The sequence below is a fragment of the Culex quinquefasciatus genome, chromosome 3 (genome assembly GCF_015732765.1).
Source record: "Culex quinquefasciatus strain JHB chromosome 3, VPISU_Cqui_1.0_pri_paternal, whole genome shotgun sequence".
NCBI classification, from domain to species: Eukaryota; Metazoa; Arthropoda; class Insecta; order Diptera; family Culicidae; genus Culex; species Culex quinquefasciatus.
This window is the reverse complement of record NC_051863.1, coordinates 74,054,994-74,073,841: the sequence shown is the minus strand read 5'-3', so window position 1 is coordinate 74,073,841 and position 18,848 is coordinate 74,054,994. Positions and strand designations below refer to the sequence as shown.

At 36.7% G+C, this 18,848-nt stretch overlaps 1 protein-coding gene across 1 annotated transcript in view; it reads left to right on the top strand.

Annotated features, from left to right (window-relative positions):
* LOC6039236 (acetylcholine receptor subunit alpha-like 1) overlaps positions 1–18,848 on the top strand; it is a 232,809-nt gene that overhangs the window by 198,154 nt on the left and 15,807 nt on the right. The window contains exons 4-5 of the mRNA XM_038264193.1: positions 5,291–5,335; positions 14,127–14,236. Coding sequence (XP_038120121.1) covers positions 5,291–5,335; positions 14,127–14,236 — 155 coding nt within the window. The remainder of the gene's footprint in view (positions 1–5,290; positions 5,336–14,126; positions 14,237–18,848) is intronic.

Below are 18,848 nucleotides of genomic sequence, written 5' to 3'. Positions count from 1 at the left end.
TACCATAGAAATCAAAATTGAATGTAATGAAACACTGTACATTCCGAGTGTTAAATTTCTAGGGCAAGATAATAAGCAATTTCATACTACACAGCAAAAAATCCGATGGTAAAATCGCATGCAAAAGCATGCACATCACCTTCGTCAAAATAAACACTTAATATTACACACTGCATGTACAATTTTTGCAAACACAAAAAAATGTTGCAACCGACGGGATTCAAACCCAGCATCAACAGTAAGGATTGGCGCCTTAGACCACTCGGCCATCAGACCAATGAAAATCTGGACGGATAAACGCATATATGAGCTTGACATTTCGGTCAAGTAGGTTTCCTATACTGATGGACTACATATTTCAGTACGTAAAATCACATAAAATTGCATAAAATAATGCAATATTTATTTTACACCCAGGCCTTTTACACGCAGCTAGATAACTACTTTTTTAGCTGTGTAGTTATAAGTTTCATTAAAATCAAAATTGAAGAGAAACGTTCATGGATGGCAGATTGTTTTCAATTTAAATATTTTTTAACATTGTGATCATAAGAATTACAATATAACAATTACTAATCCAACGTGTAACCTTCGGGTGTTTTATCCGGAAATGTCGTAAACAATGAATCCCCTCACCCTAAGGTTAATGGGAACCCAGGAACCACCAAACACAACGAGTGAACAATTCGGTTTTTATGTGGGTTTTCTAAATCTTTATTACCTTCCAGTCAACAACGGGGCACAGCAGCGCAGTGGTACTGGCAACACGGGACAGAACTACCTAGATATACTAACGACGACGACGACGACAACGATGGTAGAAAGTGGCCATAAATTATGGTTAATGTTTCATGTTTAATCTTTTTCTGGTAGAGTGAATTTCGCAATCTTCTTGAAGCCGCTCTATCCATCTTACTTGCGCTCTCTCTCATACTCTCTCATGCTGTCATGTCACTCAAGACCTGTCACATTCTCGGTTGCGGTCTAATCTGGTAGAGGAAGGGTTGGCTGGATGGCATTAATCTGCTTACTTGTGTGATTCGGGGGAAGGGGGCGGCAAGCTGAAAGTAATGAAATTTGATGGGTCAGGAACGAAATTTGGGAACGCTTTGGGAAAAGGTCAGGGGAAAGGGGGATAATTTCCTTCCTTTTGAGTACTTTACATTTTTAATCGTCTTGCTGATAGCATGATGGATGGCTTTCTGGAATCATATTAAATCGTTGGTTTCAGGTTGAACTCAGAATTTAAATCACACTGCACGTTACAATTAATGTTATTGTCGTTATAACTTAAGTCATTAAAAATAAAAAAAATACAAAAAAAAACTGTTGACATAAAAAAAACTACATCATTTTTGGTTCAAAAACATTATCAATTGTTTCCATTGGTACTTTCATAACATTGAGTCATGATTAAGAGCCTGTTTTTTTTAGCAAGTGGATATTCGTCATAAAATTTTCAAGAAAAAATAAACCGATAGGTATTACACACCATAACATACGAATTGGGACAGCTGTTTTTGCCAGGTTCTTGCACTATATTTTGATATTTTTTATTGCTTTCGGTTAGAACAGATACAGATCAACTAAATAAGTGTATCGATTTTTTAATTTAAACAGCTATCCCTATTCAGACTGTAGACTTGATTCGCCCCAGTTGACGGTACACTTTTTTTACTGATCGGAACCCACCTACATAAACTTATCGACTAAGCATCGATAACTGATCAAATTTGTGTGTGTGAATCGATTTACAGCTGGTCTTATTCGATTCGATTCAGGGTTCAATACATCTCTACTGAATTGTGTTATTTTTCGATAGGTTGTTCAAAAAATTAATTTAAGTCATCAATGTTAAATGATAAGGTTATCGTCGATAAAAGTATCGTTCGGCGATAACGATATCATTTTTTGACGTTGACTACGTCTTACTCGAAGGTACTGGGGTGTTATTCAAAAAAAAAACCCCGGCCGAAGGCCCTGGAATACTGCGTCATCAATCAAACGCTTATAACTTTCTTCCCTCAAATTGATTCGGCACGATTTCTGCTGCATTAGATTCGAAAATTATTCAGCAATTTGCTATTAAATTTTCAATGTTGGCAAAATAGTTTTACTATCGAAAAAACTCAATGTTTTAAAATGTTTTCAAAATGCAGAGATTTTGTGCTTTGGAGCGCTTCCCACTCACAGACGGGAATGTCAAGTACCTATTTTGAGGGGGAAATCACCCGAGCACCACGACCGGTGTCGGTCGCGAGAAAGGAGTGGAAGTAGCGAGACGAAGACATATATAAGAAAGTGTGCCAGCCTTCAGAAAATCATTCACGTCTCAGACGTCGGACCGGCAGCAGGAAAGCTCAGCCCAGATCAGCAACAGCAGGAGAGAGAGGGACCAGAACTGCAAAAGAAGCGCGCATCGCCTTCTCGTCATCCAGTTGATCTTCTAAGGAAAGGGATGAGGACTGCCCAACTCTTCGGAATTGCCCTCATCCCCGTCCCTCGCCGCAGCGACGGACTGCACAGCTTTCTGAGGCTGCTCTCGCACCTCATTTTGCTACCAAACATTCATATAGTTCGCGAAAAAAAACGTTTACACGGCAGCTGTTCGCATTAGATTTGCCATCTCTTTCTAGTAAAAGTCAACTCAATCGGAAATCAATTTGAATCGTTTACCAATTCCGTTTCAAACGCAACAACCGGTACGTACACGGTCCGATTGAGTTTACTGGCCTAAGAGTGTGTAAGTTCTGTTTTGTGGGGAGGGTCCATCTCCCATTCAAGATCTTATTCCGTTAATGTATTTCAAGTATCTATCTCATTCTTCAAAATTAAGATATGGAAAACTCTATGTCCACATATCTAAACTTTACGTAGTCCACGCCATTCCGGTTATGTCTGTGACATAACTAGGGGAAATATGCCCATTTTAAGCCTAATAAGCGGTCGTGTTTGAATGATGCTGGATAATCTGGATTGTTCCTTGAAATTCACTAATACCAAGTACACCAACGAGTAGAGCAACTTTTTGTGAACATTTCTGTTTATTTTCGCTTTTATTAAAGGTTATGCTATTCCTTTTACAAGCATTTAAAAAAACTATTTCAAAAATGTATTCTAATCAGTCGAGTGTTTTTTCTATTTTCAGCTTAGTTCTTTTTTTCTTCCAGCGCTCTTTTGGGTCTGCTTAGTGCTGCCAAAATTTATGAAATTTTAAGCAAACACTCACGAAAAGTAGCATTTATAGCGAAAGTTTCCTGGCAGCACTTGCTCACTCCAACAGGCGCTGCACCAGCATGTTGGTGGTGTTGGTGGCCACCCTTTGTTCTTTATTTGCCTTCGCTCCTTGCTCGGTTTTCTTCAGCCTTCGATTAGAATCGGTGTTCAAAATTGAAACGTCAAAAGACTTAGCGCGTTTGTTTTTTTGATGGTGCTTGCTAATTATATACATTTTTCGGGATTATTTTTCAAGTGAGTGACTAAGTAATGGTCAAAAGAACATGTTGCCGGTAGTTGGAAGCAATTTTATATCTTAAGCGCTTTGAAATCGTTAGCCCAAGTTAAAAGATATTGATGGCGACTTTCGTTAAGCAGTTAACCTCTGATCTTGCGTGTGGATGTGTGTGCCACCAAAATGATGAGAAATGGTCTCGCAAAATAGAAATTATGTTCAAAAGTGCATTAAATTTGATCTTTTTGGCCAGTAAGTGGCATAATTTTGCGTGCTTACTCGAGGCGGTGCTGTTGCTGGTAAGTTTATAGCCTGAAAAGTATTTTTGGAGCTTTAATCGAGCATCAAACTCTCCATATGACGAAGATATGTGTTTGATTAGAAAGGGTATATTTCCCCTACCTTGACTTTTTTTTCAAAAATCAACTCCGAAGCGGCTGAACCAACTCTTGCCTGCCACATTTTAAAAGAATGGCGATGAGCTGGCCTTTGATGAAAAATAGTTAGATATTTTAAAAAAGCTGAATTCAAACGAAATCTTGTTTTTTCTTAATGGAAGGTCTCGAGACCAAAGCGCTTACATCTGAACATATTGTTCAACAGTTTTCAGGGTTTATTTTAACTAGTAAAATCGTTAGCCGGGTTGACTTTAACCCGAAATTCCCCTACTAAGATTTCTAAACATGCAGTCCTTAACAAGTAAATAAGTTCACCGGCATTCATGATGAGGAGATATCATTGGTTTTACTTGTTGGTTTAAAAAATAAAACAGATTTTTTTACCTTCTAATCATTTAACGTGCAAACTCGAGAAATCAAATTCAAGATCCTCATCCCGACTCCTTTTTCCCATTTTGGCAAAGGGCCCTTATCGCTGAGCTGCGAAAAATAATCAAATTTTCCACCAGCTTTCATTAAACCCACTCTGGGAAACTCCTCCACTTTGCAAAGTGCCAGTTCCAGGAATAGACACACCAGAATCCAAAGAATCCCGGCCCGGCGCGAAGGAGGGGAATCACTATCAAGATGATAGATTCCGTATTCACCAGGATTCCCCTTTCCCGTTCCTTTTTTCCGGTGAGAACCCTTTTCATCTGTTTTCGTTCTTCATTTTCTGTGTCCCTCCCCGCAGGATACGGGGGGTGTGACCCCAAGCATTGGGACTGGCAAATTACCACCCTCTCAACTGGCGAGCGCTATCTGCTGCTTCGGGTCCTTTATCTTAAAACCAGACTGGACTTCCGGCCACAACGCGATCCTTTCTTCAGGGTGGGAATACTTGTTCCAATGACGTTGATGTAAGGTCCGGCTGTGTACGAAACTGATATAAGTTGCTTAAAAATTAAATTCAAGCAATTTGATAAAAACATAAAATTTTGAAGTTGAATTATAAGGAATAAACCTGATGTAAAGCTGTTTTTGTTGAAATTGTTTGCAGAGCTTGACCTGCACTCCAAACTCTTGGCCATTCCCAAGATATCTACGCTTGCCGTACCGTATTGTGATCCCTTTTTCCTCCGGGAGTGACGGGTCGAGATATTGATTCATTGACTATGCACGCGGTGAAAGAACACTATAATAGCATTTTATTCAAATCGTTCCGGGCCAGAAATCAACGGCAATTTGTATGCAAATGACTTTCGAGTGGGTGCGAGAGTGGATTCTTTCTTGCTCTTTCCCAATCCACAGAGCAAGACACTTACACATTGATGGTGTCGAATAATGTTGAATTTAGAAGTGACTTTCAACACTGCTTTTATTTCACAATTTTTCAATTGCGAAAACTTTTTTTTATGCCATATTATCTAACATTTCACTCAATTTCTCTCTCTCTTTTCAGAACCTTAAAAATCAAATCATGACGACTAACGTGTGGGTAGAACAGGTGAGTGCTCTCAACGGTATGGGGTGTGAAATTTTCTTTCCTCAAATGGTGAATGAAGAAGGGCCATTCGAGTACCGAGCTCTTAATTGAATGAACGAATGGTTGGGAAAGTGTTCAAAGGGGTGAAAACTGAAATGCTCTCCACATCGATGCAATTGAGTAAATTTAACTTCAATTACAGCGATTTTGCGATTTATTGATTCATTTAGTAAACTCCTATTTTAAACAATGATTTTAAATAACTTAGTCAACGTTTATTCGTTCCGACTTAAAATTCTTTAAATAACTAAAAAAAAAATCAATAATCAAGTTCACAAAAACCCCGTTCACTACAAAACATAACCTCAAATAACCGGGTCAACGTTAATAAAATAACTGAACAATAAAAATGCAATAGAGCATTAAATTCAAATAAGCGACAACCAAACCTCCCCCCACCTCCTGGGGCGGGTCGTTGACGGCCATGTTGGCGTGTATGCATTTTGTGGTGGATTTGTCCGTCCGTCAGTTGGTGTGTGACCCTTTCGCCATTTCACTGATGGCTAATTTATTTTATTTATTATGTCAACTGGAGTGCCCCCGGAGGCCTTAAACCGGTGTCCCGGGAAACTCGGGCACTTGGTGGGGCATGGTCGGACGTTCCCCCTGCTATGTCCCTCGGAGCTATGAAGTTTTTTCTCTCCTCTTTTTACTTCGTTTTTTTTTTGTTTGTGTGGTGTACATTTTGTCGATTTTTGTTACGGTGAGAAAGGTATTGTTTTGAACACGAAATAGTGGATGTTTATAATTCTTTTACTTGAAATTTGATGATAATCGTAAGATAAAGTTAAAAGACATTTATTTTCTAGATTTAAAAAAAACAAGGCACTAGTAATAAATATATTTTCAACCTGTTTTTTTGGCCCAATTTTGAAACAAGGTGCAACATAAATTTTAAAAATATTCGCAACGGCCTAATTTTTTTTCCAAAATGAACAATTCTGAAAATGGCTCAAACTTTTTGAGAGCTTTCTCTATGACCAAAGAAGCCATTTTGTGTCATGTCGAACTCTTGCTCATTGGGATAATTTTGGTCCCTGATCTCGAATCTGAGGTCCAGCCTGACTCCACCCCCTCCCCCCCCCCTGGGGCGGTACGACCCCTTTCATTTTTCAAGATTCGTTTTCCAGCGATTTGTACAGTCATCCCACATATTCAGAACACCTACAAATTCGGAAAACTTTTGTGATAATTTGTCAATAGCATGCCAAATGCATCTTTTCTGGCAACCCTTCTATTTTAAGGACTTTTATTTGGACATTCTCTTGCCATTTTACTACCAAAAGTAGTTCTTCTTGAACAAAAAAAAAAAACTGAATTTCGAGACTATTTTATTCTAAGCTGGAAACTGCTGGACTCTGCTTCTCCGCCTTCCTTGCCAGCGGTTTCGGTTTCGACGCCTGCTGGCGGCTCTAGATGAAGTCCGCACGCTTGGGACAGCGCTTCGACTCTGCTTCATGGATTTTGCATTCGTCCATCTTGTGGGGACCCCCACAGTTGTTGCACCTCCCTTTGAGGTGACAGTTCCTGGTTCCATGACCCAGCTGCATGCAATTCCTACACTGGGTCACGTTCAGCCGCTTGTTTCGTTAGGCCTCCCACCAGATGATAGTGCTTGCCACAACCTTCATTGCAGAGAGCTTCTTCAGATTAGTTTATCCCTTGGGGAAGACCACAGTGTACGGAGTTTCGTCCACGGTGGACTTTTCCTTCCGCTTGATGACATGCACCTCCAGCGCGTCCAGCTTGAGATCCCTCTTCAGCAGGTACTTGACCTCGTCCGGTTTCAGTTGATCAGGTAAACCACGAACAACGACCCGGTGCAATCGTTCGCTTCTGCGGCCGTGGGTGTAGAATTCCACTTTCTTCTTCTTGAGGAGCTCTTGCAACTTGTCAAAATCTTTAACAGAGAAGCAAGTCACCTTGGTTCCAAATCGGGTCAAAACCAAATTTACTACTTTTCACTATCGCCACGATCTTGTAAAAGTCCGTGGTGTTCTTCACCATCAAAGGTGGTTGCTCTTGTTTACTTGCCGACTGGCCGGGTGCTGGAACAGTCCCCTCCTCCTGCTGGGCTGGCATTGTTTTTGTTTTCCGCTAGCGGGCTCAATTTGTCTTTCTTCCTTTCGCGCTCGCTTGCCTCCATTCCTCGGAATGTTGGGGTGGCAAGTCCACCGAAAGAACCACGACGGCCACTATCGGTACTTTTGACCCGCAAAACACGACACCTACAAACGTAAACAAAACAAGAGCACAGCGGGAGAACTCAGGGCCAGCTGCAGCTTTGTTGACAAACAAACGGAGCACCATTCATTAAGCATTACTAAGCTGAGTTTCATTGGTTCCAGTGTGTGAAGTCATTGTAGAAAATATGTACTCTTCAAAGTCAAAGTTTGTTTGTTTACATACGTAAGAAAATGGTGTTCCGAATTTGTGGATTTCAAGGGTCAATGTTTTTCTTTGAAAACTTTATATAAAACGTAAAAATTACAGTCGGTCAATGCATCAATCGAAAGATCACAAGAATACCTTTCACATGAATCATTATCAGGGTTGTTAAAATATCAAAGTATCAGCTCTCAGCAACTACAATTATCTCGCCTGAATATTCATGCCTCAAATACAACTGCTCTTCTCTCTTCATTGAAACTCTCAGCGCCGAACATAGCCGAACACGTTTTCGTGTTTACCCACTCGCGATTGACATTTTCCTTTTCTCTCTCATTCTCGCTTCCACGAACATCCTACCGCAACAGCGTTTAACCACAAAAGCCGCCACAAAACCAATTTTGCAAACGCAGTTTGAAGGGGCGTCATGCGTGGTCGGCTCCTAATCGCCATCTCGCGTTCTCTCATTGCAGTTTTCGGAGAGATTGAGAGACTCAGCGGTGAGAGCGCATAGTCGAGGAAAAGGGGAGGAGTGATAGAGAGAGAATGACATCGGTGGGAATCACGAGACACAAGAAGAGATCTCACAAGCTACAGTGACGGCCGCTATACTCTCGGATATTTTTGGTGCAGAGATAATCTATTGATAGCTTTTTTATCACTCATTTGCAACACTGATCATTATTAGGATGTAACAAAAAGGACTTTTTGGCGGGCATTCAAGGGTTTGTTCCGGTGGGATACCAAGCCTAAATCCAAAATATGAGCTTGATTGGACGTAACAGAAGCTGGCGCTCCGCCTTTCAATTTTAAATGGGATTTAACCCGTAAAAAAAGATTTTTTCAAAAATGTCACTTTTTGAGGCATTTTGGCCAATGAAGTGTTTATTTTCAACATCATTGGCGTGTAGGCCAGATCCTTGCGCATCTTTTGGTATATATAACATTGAAATTTGGAGCACCCTGGAGCTCTAGACGCCATTTGATTTTGCCGGGACCGATTTTTCGAAAAAATGCCAAACTTTGAAGGACATTCCGAAAAAAATACTTTTAAAAGCACACGATTGAGTTTTTGGGGTTAAAAATTCGAAAAACTGGTCAAAAATGGTCAAAATCATAGCTTTTTCAAAAAACTTTTTTGTAAAATTATGACAACTCGTGAAGAATACATGCAAACCCCTTATGTCTCTATATATTTTTTTTGTTTTTGTCTGCTCTACAATTTAGTAGAACATTGTTACACTCTAAAATGTAACCCTGCAAAGTTAGAAAAAACACGTAATTTTAAAATGAAATTTTTTGTTCTAAATGGAAAAATTACCCTTCTGGGTTATTTCTGGGATTCGCAAAGAACGTTAAATTTCCCATTAAATGACATGTCTCACGATTTTGGACAGTTTAGTAACGGGAAATGGCTGCGATTTTGAAACTATTTTACCCAGAATCCAGGGATGCGTCATTGTTCCGCACTCCTTTCAGCCCATGGGTAACAATGAGACACTTTTATTTTTCTTCGTTAATTTTTTCAAAATCTATGCAAATCTTTCAAAACATGAATTGAAAGTTTTAACCCCATTTAACAAAACATTAAAAAAATATTTGGTATAAATAAATGGATTTTACAAAATTTAAATGGGTAATTCTCCGCCAACTCACACAGCAGTTGCCCCGACCCCTCTTCGATTTGCGTGAAACTTTGTCCTAAGGGGTAACTTTTGTCCCTGATCACGAATCCGAGGTCCGTTTTTTGATATCTCGTGACGGAGGGCGGTACGACCCCTTCCATTTTGAACATGCGAAAAAGAGGTGTTTTTCAATAATTTGCAGCCTGAAACGGTGATGAGATAGAAATTTGGTGTCAAAGGGACTTTTATGTAAAATTAGACGCCCGATTTGATGGCGTACTCAGAATTCCGAAAAACGTATTTTCATCGAAAAAACACTAAAAAGTTTTAAAATTCTCCCATTTTCCGTTACTCGACTGTAAAAATTTTGGAACATGTCATTTTATGGGAAATTTAATGTACTTTTCGAATCTACATTGTCCCAGAAGGGTCATTTTTTCATTTAGAACAAAATTTTTCATTTTAAAATTTCGTGTTTTTTCTAACTTTGCAGGGTTATTTTTTAGAGTGTAATAATGTTCTACAAAGTTGTAAAGCAGACAATTACAAAAATTTTAATATATATACATAAGGGTTTTGCTTATAAACATCACAAGTTATCACGATTTTACGAAAAATTTTTTTAAAAAGTTGGTCGTCATCGATCATGGCCGTTCATGGTCACCCGCGACAGACACGGACGACGAAACAAAGAGAAACGCAAAAAGTAACTTTTTCAAAACTTTTTTTCGTAAAATCGCGATAACTTGTGATGTTTATAAGCAAACCCCTTATGTCTATATATCAAAATTTTTGTAATTGTCTGTTCTACAACTTTGTAGAACATTGTAACACTCTAAAAAATAACCCTGCAAAGTTAGAAAAAACACGAAATTTTAAAATGAAAAATTTTGTTCTAAATGAAAAAATGACCTTTCTGGGACAATGTAGATTCGAAAAGTACATTAAATTTCCCATAAAATGACATGTTTCAAAATTTTTTACAGTCGAGTAACGGAAAATGGGAGAATTTTTAAACTTTTAGTGTTTTTTCGATGAAAATACGTTTTTCGGAATTCTGAGTACGCCATCAAATCGGGCGTCTAATTTTACATAAAAGTCCCTTTGACACCAAATTTCTATCTCATCACCGTTTCAGGCTGCAAATTATTGAAAACACCTCTTTTTCGCATGTTCAAAAATGGAAGGGGTCGTACCGCCCCTCCGTCACGAGATATCAAAAAACGGACCTCGGATTCGTGATCAGGGACAAAAGTTACCCCTTAGGACAAAGTTTCACGCAAATCGAAGAGGGGTCGGGGCAACTTTTCCCGATTTCGTGTGAGTTGGTAGAGAATTACCCAAATACTTTTTGTTATAACTTTTGTTAATTATAATTTCAAGTTGGCAAAATTGTTTAAAAAATTTGAGGCAACTCACCTACACTGGAACAAAAAAAAACATGTTATTCTACTGGAAAATTATTGATTTTCGTGGAGTGTCTCATAGTTCCCCAGCTGTCTCATTGTTCCTGCCAAGTGCGTCTACAATGAGACAATTGTATAACTATGGATGTAGACGTCAGATCAATCTCATATTTTGTTAGTTATAATTTAGTTTTAAATGTAATATCAATCGATTATTTTATAAACAAAACTAGTTTGAACAAATTTCAGACAAAATTCGGACTTTTAAACAATTTTACCCTAATTTTTATGTATTTTGTTAAAATGCTTATAAACTTAGTTAACTTTATGTATACATTGATTGTTTTTCCTTGAAACTATATTAGCAACCAAAGTGATGGTACATTTGACGTAAAAATTAAGTTTGAACACCTTTAATCTGATTTTAACAAGAAAAACTATAAATATCAAAGACATCTCGAAATTAAAACTGTGACATTGCATGTTATAAGTATAGGAAAGCGTGACAAAAGGGGGATTAAGGGGTAAATTTTGGCCGATTTTAGCGTGACGTACTTTATGGCCTTACATGTTTTCAAAATAATAATCTTAAGACAACCCTTCCCAGTTGGAAAATATTCCAAAAATAAATTGAAACCCTATCAAAGTCACCCCAGTTGACGGTACGGGAAATCGGGACACGAAGTTAAAACATCTGTAACTAGAGGGTGACGATTCTCGAGATTTTCAATTTCCCGGGAATCGAGAGTTGAATTTAGCCATTTCCCGGGAATTCCCGGGACCCGGGAGTTTTTTTGACTATGCCAATAGTGCCGATATTTAAAATAAAAAGTAATAAATTTGTTTCATTTTAATGAATTCATATACAAATAAATCATAATAATTCGATAAAACATTAATTTTAGTAGCCTCATTATTTTGAGGAACTTTTTGATTTTTTTCCAAATCTGCAAATACAAAATCGTTTCATGAGCTTTTTTAAGACTCAAAATTGTAGTTTAAAATATTTACGAATTTACTCAAAACAACAAATAAAACTGTTTTTTTGTGATTTTTAAGGTCAACTGTAAATATTCATTGAAGAAATATTTACAGTTATCAGAAAAATCCTTATTTTTACAAAAAAAAAAAACTAGATTATGAGGATTGCTTTGCTCAAGAGAAGATATGGGAATTGAATTTAACTCTTAGAAATTATTTAAAAAAATATATATATTTGAAAATTGAACATTTGATTTCATTTCTGGGGGGCAACTGTTAAATATTTTTTAAGGTATATTTTGGGGTTCAAATTTTTTTGACTTCTCTCAATTATAGATTTTGGAATTTTTGACAATTTAATTTTAAAGTTTCTGAATAAGAAGATTAGAGAAGCATTGGTTTATTCCAACTTGAACATTGAACATTGAACATTCAATGTTCAAAACAATTTTGAATTTTTTAAATGTTTTTTTTTCTGATTAGTTTATATAATTTTGCTTCGATATTCATAAGTTAAAAATTTCCCGGGAGTCTCGACCAAATTTCCCGGGAATCGAGAGGTCCAAAAATGGTCGATTTCCCGGGAATTCCCGCTCGACACCCTCTATCTGTAACTATGGTAAAATTCATTTGAATTTCAAATTAATTTAAAAAGGTCCTGGAATGGCTTAAAAACTGCAACAAAATGAAGGATGAAGCATCTTAATTGGTTGAATCACAAGTTACTTACATTTTTGAAAAAAATAGTAGAATTTTGAAACTCAGTTAAAAAGTGTTCCTTAATTCGACCTGGAGCTTGCAGAGGATTTCTGGGACTATCATTCAAGACTAATGACGGTTTAGGTACAGCAGTTTATCATATAAAATAGTCGCTTTATCTATAAGTAAATTTTTCAGGTTTAAATTTTTGCTCGAAGACCCATAAGATTCCAACTTTATTGATCAAATTCGAGTTCCTAAGCCAGTATGATTGATAAAAATGTTTTTGTTTATCCATTATTAACATAAGTCCCAGAAGATTAAAAAAAAATCAAATTTTTTAACCTTCAAACTTCCCCCTTTCTATTGACCTAGAGTGCTCAGATTTGACCCAGATGCTAGTTAGATATGGCCAAATATCCCTAGAAAATTTCAGGTAGATTGGTAAGGTCTAAACGACGTCTTTAACAAAGGGGTATGTCCTGTTCGTATACATCCTCTTTATATTTTGCAATTAGAAGGAAGTTAAATTTTGGTTGTATCAAATCGCTGATAACTTTTTTTTTTAAATTTCATAAATAATATCATTCCATCAAAACTAGATTTTTCAACTCACTGCAAAGGGCATTCAGCAAAAATATTGGATATCCTCCATTCTTGTCCCATTTTCCGACCAAATACCTCCCCCTCACTCCCTATCCTTTTCCCAGCAAATGTGTTGACCTCAAAAGCATGCCACAATATGGCAGGTTTGGTGGCAATATTGAGTTCGATCCAGTGTGTACTGGCAAGAAACCACAAATCACCTACGTAGTCACATGCACGTTTTTTCTCTCTCTCTGTGATGTTGCTCTTTGCTGACGCGCAATAACGTTTCTATGACCCTTTTTGTTTTTCAGTTTGTCATAAAGCCAGCCCGAAGTGCAGTTTTTTCCGCCTGACGTGGCTAACTAACCAAGCTAATAGAACTGCCATCGGCAGAATTGTCGAACAAAGTTTGACCCTTAATGGGAGGGGCAAAAACAAAATGTAAACCTCAACCTTTTGACCACGAGACAATCGAACTCATTTCCCGGGAGCTTTTTGTCTTTTTGACTTGACTTCCTTTCTGCGGCCGAGATGTAAATGACTGGGAGTGAAATTGACCATGTTCCTTCGCTGCTGGGAAGGGGTGTCTTCTTCTGAGGAAAACCTATTGACTTATGGGTGGGGGTGATCTCTGCTCTAGGTATATTTTCCGATTCGATGTAGTTTGGATGTTCTCTGGAAAACACAAAATTCCAATTCCTCCCTACATTCACTGGTTTGTCGAAATAGTTTAACAAACAACAGTTTTCATGTTGTGTTAAATATGATTTTCTCAGAATTATGTATTGTGTAACATTTAGCTAAAATATTTCAAGGCAGCAAAACGAATATTTTTTTTGGAATCTTTACGTTTTCAGTAAAAAGTTTAAAATATTCAGTTGACGTTTCCTTTAACTATTAATAAAGTATTTATTTGTTGAGAAATAAGTGAGGTCCTTAACTGAATTTCTTCAAATTAGTGATGATTTTGCAGAGATTTCCTTCCGCCAGCTTTCCTCGATGGCCATTTATTACATTTGTCGCTCTCATGTTGTTTTTCTTTCCTTTTTTTTCCCACACCCACAGGAATGGAACGACTACAAGCTGAAATGGAATCCGGATGACTACGGCGGAGTGGACATGCTCCACGTGCCATCGGAACACATTTGGCTGCCAGATATTGTGCTGTATAATAAGTGAGTATCGAGGCAAAAACCGTTTATCGCTGATGGCAAGATTTGGCGAGTATGATAGCTGAGCTGAGGCAACAATCGATTTCCCGGATGAGTTCCAGCACTTTTGGGCTTTGGGCGCCGAGCGGGTATGAGTTATGTTGTTGCCTTGGGACCGAAGAAGCCTCCTTTCCGCTCACCGAGTTCCGACGATCTAGTCTGTCCGGGGGCATTTTGTTGCATGGATTCGTGTGCGTGTGTGTGGAATGACCCGGGATTAGTATCAATTTGCGTTTTACAACCTTGGAAATAGTTGCTGGCGCCACATGTTTGACGACATGGCTGGGTTCAACAGAGATAGCAATTTTGAACATTATCTAAACAAAGTGATATTTACAGCATGTCAATTACACAGACAAAAATTGATGATTGCTGTAGTTTTACAGTGTGTAGATAATTCAAACATTAATGTACGTTTTAGGCCATGGATTATATAATCCAATTTCAATTAGCTAAGTCTTAGTCGAACTCCTAGACCCACCTTCACGTGTACATAGCGCCTCGGAATCAAATGCTGAGCAAATGTCTGTGCGTGAAAAAGTATTTTTTTTTTGTTGCCCAATTGGCATTGGGTTAAGTTCACTGCGACCACCTGAGAAGGCTATCTTTTGTGATGTACCCTGGTTACTGTCCATACTACAAATTACTCGTATCCATTGGATCGGAAGACGAGGGGTTATTTTGCAGACATGGTTTATCCCAATTCGGCGCAATACAGTCGATGAACTGTATGACCTTCTTGGGATGGGTGTGGTGCCATACATTGTACGGCGTAAGAAGTTGCGATCCAAGGAACCGCAGCCTTCGAGACACAAGTGTGTGTGTGTTGTTGATTTTATTGGGGGAACTTTAACCCTATGGGTCATTCGCTCCCGTGTTTTTCAAGTGCTCCGCAGAAGCAGAGTAAATGTGCCGAGCTTTCCAGCTCAGTTAAACAAAAACGACAGAGGTTGTTAGGCCACCTGCCGATTTTGTGCAGGTGATATCTGGCAGGACAATGTCCTGTTAGAAGCCCTGCGAGTATTCGTAGTTCCCTACGGTTTAAGCCAAGAAGTTTCCTGGCAATTGAAGTATAGTGAAAAAGTATAGGTCATCATCGCTATAATTCAATTTTTAGTGGAAAAACAGGTCATTGATAAAATCTTCGAGTTTTATTAAAAAAGTTGAATTTTCCCAATTCCGTCATTTTTTCGTTTTTATTTTCAAGAAATCGTATCCTTAGATCCTGTTTTTATAACTTTACCATTTTTCATATGTTATGTAAAATTTCCCGAGGAATCCGATAAAAATATTTACAGACATAGTCTCTAAGGTCCATTTGAAACCTTAAACTATTTTTCATAGAAAGCTTTTCTAAAATCTTTTTATTTGCTTCCAAGACAGCTATAATCAATTGAAATTCGCGGCACGTGTTCCTCAAAACCAACTTTTCAGAGAAATTTCAGAGATATCTAATTGTAAGTTTTGTTTGTTTAGTATTCCTTCATGATGATATGGAATATTTTTTATAACAGTGCAGGAAACTTTTCCAATGAAGTGTTTTATGTGTCATTTACTCATCAAAATGTGCAAAATAAGATAAGGAACCGCTTACAGATTGCTAAACACTTTGAAAATTATGTTTAATCTGAATTTTTGAAAATGTGGGATTTATTCAGAAAATAAAGTCCTGAACCGTATATATAATATAACTTCCGTAAGAATAAATGGATTACTTCATATTCTTTTTGAACAAAAATAACCTGGTTAAGGATTGGATTAAGGGTTGAAAATGCATTTAAAAGTAGCAATATAATTTGTTTGTTTTCAACTCAAAATGTTGAAAAAACACCGTCACCGTCAAACATTTTTCAATGTACAAAAATATAACAATATTATTAACCAAAAATCAAACAGAGAATGCCATTACAAACTATTTGAACTTAAATCAAGGTAATCATAAAACTTTTTATTTGAAGATATTAAATTTAAAAGACTTTTTTAATGTTGCTGATTCAATAATCATGTTATGCAATAAAACAATAAAAATCAAAAAAAAATATTATTATCTATTTATTCTAGTAAAAAATTGTTTTCACGCGGTTTTATGATTTTTAATTTCTGAATAAATCTCACATGTGCATAGGGGAAATATACCCATTTTAATCACACTAAGCCGTTCGACCCATTCTCATCACTTTTGCCGTGTTTTGCTATTAAATCATCATTTCAGATGTATCAACAATGAAGAGTTGCTTGCTCACTTTAATTTGAGCTATTTATTACTTTGGAACAGTCAAAACCACTTTATTTAAAGCTGTTATTCATGATGTGCTGATAGGCCGATAATAGAATTAGGCTGAGAAAGGGTATAGTTCCCCTATTCAAAAATTCAATAAAAACTTGATAAATAAAATGTTTAGCAATCTGTAACCGGTTCCTTATCTTATTTTGCACATTTTTATGAGTAAATGACACATAAAACACAAGTTTCCTTTAGTTAAGTGATTTGCATCATTCTACCATTTTTTTCTCATTTTGTACTTTGTAAATGACACATAAAACACATGATATTAAAAAGTTTCCAATAAAAAAATCAAGGAATTCAAAACAAAAAACTCTTAAATAAATATCTCAGGAATTCCTCGATGGAGCATTTCGCTTTTAGAAAAACTTAAATGCTGAGAAAAATTCCTGTAAGACACAATTCAAAGTAGCGATGACTATTTTTTTTCCCAGAAAAAAACGCCGTGGCGGATTTTTCAAAAATGTGTTTTGTTTTGCAAAAATCGACGAAAAATTAATATTTTTGGACAAGTGTCAACAAATTTGGTAAATTGTTCACATTTTGATCAAAAAACCATTGTTCAACATGGTTGTGTAACACAAATGCCAAAGCTAGCAACGGATTTCGAATAGTTTATTTTTAAGTTTATTCTACACTGAAAAAAAATGATACAGGTAAAAAAATGTAAAATCGAATTTGCAATCAAAATTTAGTGAATTTTTGATAAAGTGCACCGTTTTCAAGTTATAACCATATTTGGGTGACTTTTTTGAAAATATTCGCAGTTTTTCATTTTTTTTTAAATTAGCGCCCATGTTTGCCCACTTTTGAAAAAACTAATTTTGAAAAGCTGAGAAAATTCTCTATATTTTGCTTTATTGAACTTTGTTGATACGACCCATAGTAGCTGAGATATTGCCATGCAAAGGTTAAAAAACAGGAAAATTGATGTTTTCTAAGTCTCACCCAAACAACCCACCATTTTCGAATGTCGATTTCTCAGCAACTATAGGTCCGATTTACAATGTTAAAACATGAAACATTTTTCACTAGAGTACTTTTTTTTATTGCAAATTTGACTTTACATCGAAAAATGAAGTTGAAAATTTTTTGCGACCAATATTTGATTTTTTGAAAAAATCTGTATTGATTCAAAAAATCATAACTCGGTCAAAGATTTTTTGCCCATTTTGGAAATTTCTGAAAATTTGGCATTTTATGTGCTCTAAAACATGTCAAAAAATAAAAAAAATAAAAATAGTGTTTTTTTGCAAATCAAGTTTTTTTAACGTGTATAATTTTTTTTCAGTGTAGGTCATATCCATACCTACAACTTTGCCGAAGACACCAAATCGATCAAAAAAATCCTTCAAATGATACAGATTTTTGAATTTTCACATATCATTTTTGTATGGACAGCTGCCAAATTTGTATGGAAAATTATATGGACAAACTAATGATGCAAAATGGCTTCTTTGGGCATACCAAAGGCACCAAAAAAGTTTCAGCTGGATTAAAAAATACAAAAAAATCGAATGACCGAAATCTCAGAGAATTGCTCATTTGGAGTGATCTTGGGTTCGATACTTCCCCTGAGGATTCTTCATCATAAAGGAAAACTGAAAATGCAACATGATTGAAAAAAAAAATGATCCTCCAAAGCATAATAATGAAATTGAATGATTATTTATGGTTGATATTTTTGTCATTCATGATTACGGGGTCATCCATAAATGAAGTTTCCCGGACAAAACTAATAAATCACAAAAACTAATAGTTAAAGTATCGTAAAGTAACATCACGTAAAAAAAATATACGCAGCAAAAAATAATGTAAATTTGGAAGCTGTAATTTTGGAAGGTTGAATATTACCTCTTTTATAATTTAATTTTACCTCAATTTAGTCTGAAAAAGTGGCATCACACCAGAAAAGTGGTAAAATTACACATTTACAGAGGTAAAATGACATAAAAGAAGTACCCCTTCCCAGATGTAATATTACCATGATTTTTTTTCTGTGTAAATGAAAGAAAAAAATATCGTTTAAGCAAACATCTGGGACGTATTTTATGATAAGCCTCTTTAACATTCTTATCTGCCACGATTTGTTCTTGAACGGTTCTCAAAACGTTTGTCTAACTTACTTCTGAATGTGAAAGGAAGGATGGTAAACGGTTCTATCAACGTTTACCTAACGCGGTTCAAAATCTTTTAGTCAAGAGTTCCTATGACATGTTTAACAATCTTTCTTTATGCACAGGCCCGTAGCCAGGGGGGGGGGGGGCTTCCGGGCTGCAGCCCCCCCCCCGA